At 35.9% G+C, this 2,500-nt stretch overlaps 1 protein-coding gene across 1 annotated transcript in view; it reads left to right on the forward strand.

Annotated features, from left to right (window-relative positions):
• Window positions 1-260: 260 nt before the first annotated feature.
• The window catches only part of LOC125034936, a 16,222-nt gene continuing 13,982 nt past the window's right edge, over window positions 261-2,500 (forward strand). Inside the window, exons 1-3 of the mRNA XM_047626983.1 lie at window positions 261-271; window positions 524-685; window positions 1,148-1,604. Of these exons, the coding sequence (XP_047482939.1) occupies window positions 261-271; window positions 524-685; window positions 1,148-1,604 (630 nt within the window). The remainder of the gene's footprint in view (window positions 272-523; window positions 686-1,147; window positions 1,605-2,500) is intronic.

The following is a 2,500-nucleotide window of genomic DNA, read 5'->3' on the forward strand; positions in this document are numbered from 1 at the left end:
ACAGCCGATTCAGTGATGACAAAATTATGGTTGCCCATATTTTAGTTGAAAATGTAAAATGTGTATTAGTATTATAATTAAAGGAGATGACTTATTGCAGTATATAGTTTAAACATATTACTGCATTTATTTATATTCATAGAGTCTCTAACGATGTATTTATTCTATATTCTATTACCAGTATTAACTAAGACCAATCTTAGACTATTCGTGATTACCGTCCCTGGTGGTAATATAGATATATATACCAACATGAGAACATGAGCATGAGGTGAAGGGTTATATGAACAACTGAATGATCTAATTGAGGAAAAAAAAAAGGAAATGATAAAAGGATGGACCAGAAGTATTCGGGCATGGCACAAGATATGACAGACGAAAAAGGCTTTTTGGTGTTCTGTCAATAGAGGAGGATGGTAGTTGCTAACACCTGTTTGGAGCATGAAAAAAGGCGCAGATACACATGGAAGAAGACAGGAGACACAAGTATATTCCTAATAGACTATATCCTGGTTCGACTAAGGTATAGAAACAGTGTAAAGAATGCTTGTCGTTTTCCAGGAGCAGATACTTATTCCGATCATAATGTAGTTGTGATTTTCTTGAAGAAAGTTGGAAAGAGAAGGAAAAGAGGTAAATGGGACTTAGAAAATATGGAGAAAAAAGTTGAGAGTCTTAGAATAAAGTAAGTGAAAAGATCAAAGGAAATAAAAGAGGAAAATATCATTGAGTGGAACTGGTATAGCCTGAAATTGGAAACAAGAAAGGAATAACAGCAAAATAGCAGTGAAAGAAAAAATGGATGAAAGGAGAAAGTGAAAGAATATAGTAACTGAGGGTGGCAAAATAAGGTATAAACAGTAAAATAATGAACTGAGGAAACAAACAAGACAAGGGAAAACTGGAAAGAAAAATGTGAAGATCTGGTATGCAGAAGAGTTAGACAGATAGGGTGGATCAGATATGTTGTACAGTAAAGTATGACAGCTAATATAACGAAGTAGGGGAAGTAATAGTGGAAATACTATTAAGGATCAGAATGGAGATCTTTTGACAGACAAAGATGACCCCAAGGAACGATGGAAGCTATATACTGAAGTACTATATGATAATGAAAGGAAAACTTTGAAAGAGATCTTTGAAATAGCAAAAAGGGGGTATATGATGACTGTAAAAGTCCAAAGCTATTAGACAACGAAATTAAGGCATCACTAAAGGATTCAAAGAATAGAAACGCAGGAGGAGTGGAAGGTATACCAACAGAGTTTTGGAAGAACTTGGGCGAGGAAGGAGCGTTAGAGCTAGTTGATATATGCAAGGTAATTTATGAAGATGTCTGGCCAGCAGAATTCACAAAGGCAGTCATGGTACCTTTGCCAAAGAAAGTGAATGCAACTACATGCGGGGAATACATTACCATCAGGCTAATATCGCATGCGTCAAAGACCTTACTTAGGGTACTGTATAACAGATTAGAAGGAAAGGGTAGATATCACATCTACAAAACACAGTTTTCTTTTGAGAGAGAATGTGGTACCAGAGATGCAGTCGGAGTCATGCGTATTCTCTCTGAAAAGGTATTAGAACATGGAGATGAACTCTGTGTCTGCTTTCTGGATACGAGAAAGCTTTTTATAGGGTGGACTGGGTTAAGATATTGGATATTTTGAAAGACTTGGAAAAATCTGGCGTGATAGCATATAAAGCAAGAGATAGTGGTCAGAGTTATGGATGAAGCTGTATACTGTCCCCTCTGTTATTTGCAGTCTATACAGAGAGAATGATGGCAAAATAATTACATGACATCAATGTGGGAGTGAATGTTGGAGGAATATTATTGTTAGGTTTGCAGAAGGCGTGTTTGCTGAAACAGAGAACGGGTTACAGATGATCACATTAAATGAGGTAGCACAGAAATGTGTAATGACTATCGATGGAAAGACGAGAAAGCTTATGGTTATATCTATTCAAGGTGGTGAAGTTGTGAATATCATTTTGAATAATAAATGGTAAAGGTTTGTTACTTCGGGATCATGGACACACACACATATGTATATATGTATATATATGTATGTGTGTGTGCGTGCTAGTATAAATCTATGTTCGGTGTATTTACGTATGCATAGATACAACAAATATGCACATATGTGAGTATGTATAACGAGAGACATAACGCACAGGTAAACGGATATACAAGTTGGAAGATAAAAAGATAAGCAAAACCGAGACAAAAAAAGGAAATAGGAAATAAAAAAAATAAGCGATAAAGAACGACCACCTACACCCCCCCCCCCCAAAAGAAAAAAAAAAAAAGAAAAAAAAAAAGAGGTGAATAAGCGAATATAATGGCCACAATAACGATAAAGATTATAACGATGATTGTGAGGACAGCAATGGCCTTATTAAAGAACAGTTGATGGCTGCAATAAACGTGTGGATACAAAGGACAGCGATAAGAAGGGAAAACAATAACAGAGAGACCTTTAAAAGTCACTTTCGA

The sequence above is a fragment of the Penaeus chinensis genome, chromosome 19 (assembly GCF_019202785.1).
Source record: "Penaeus chinensis breed Huanghai No. 1 chromosome 19, ASM1920278v2, whole genome shotgun sequence".
NCBI classification, from domain to species: domain Eukaryota; kingdom Metazoa; phylum Arthropoda; class Malacostraca; order Decapoda; family Penaeidae; genus Penaeus; species Penaeus chinensis.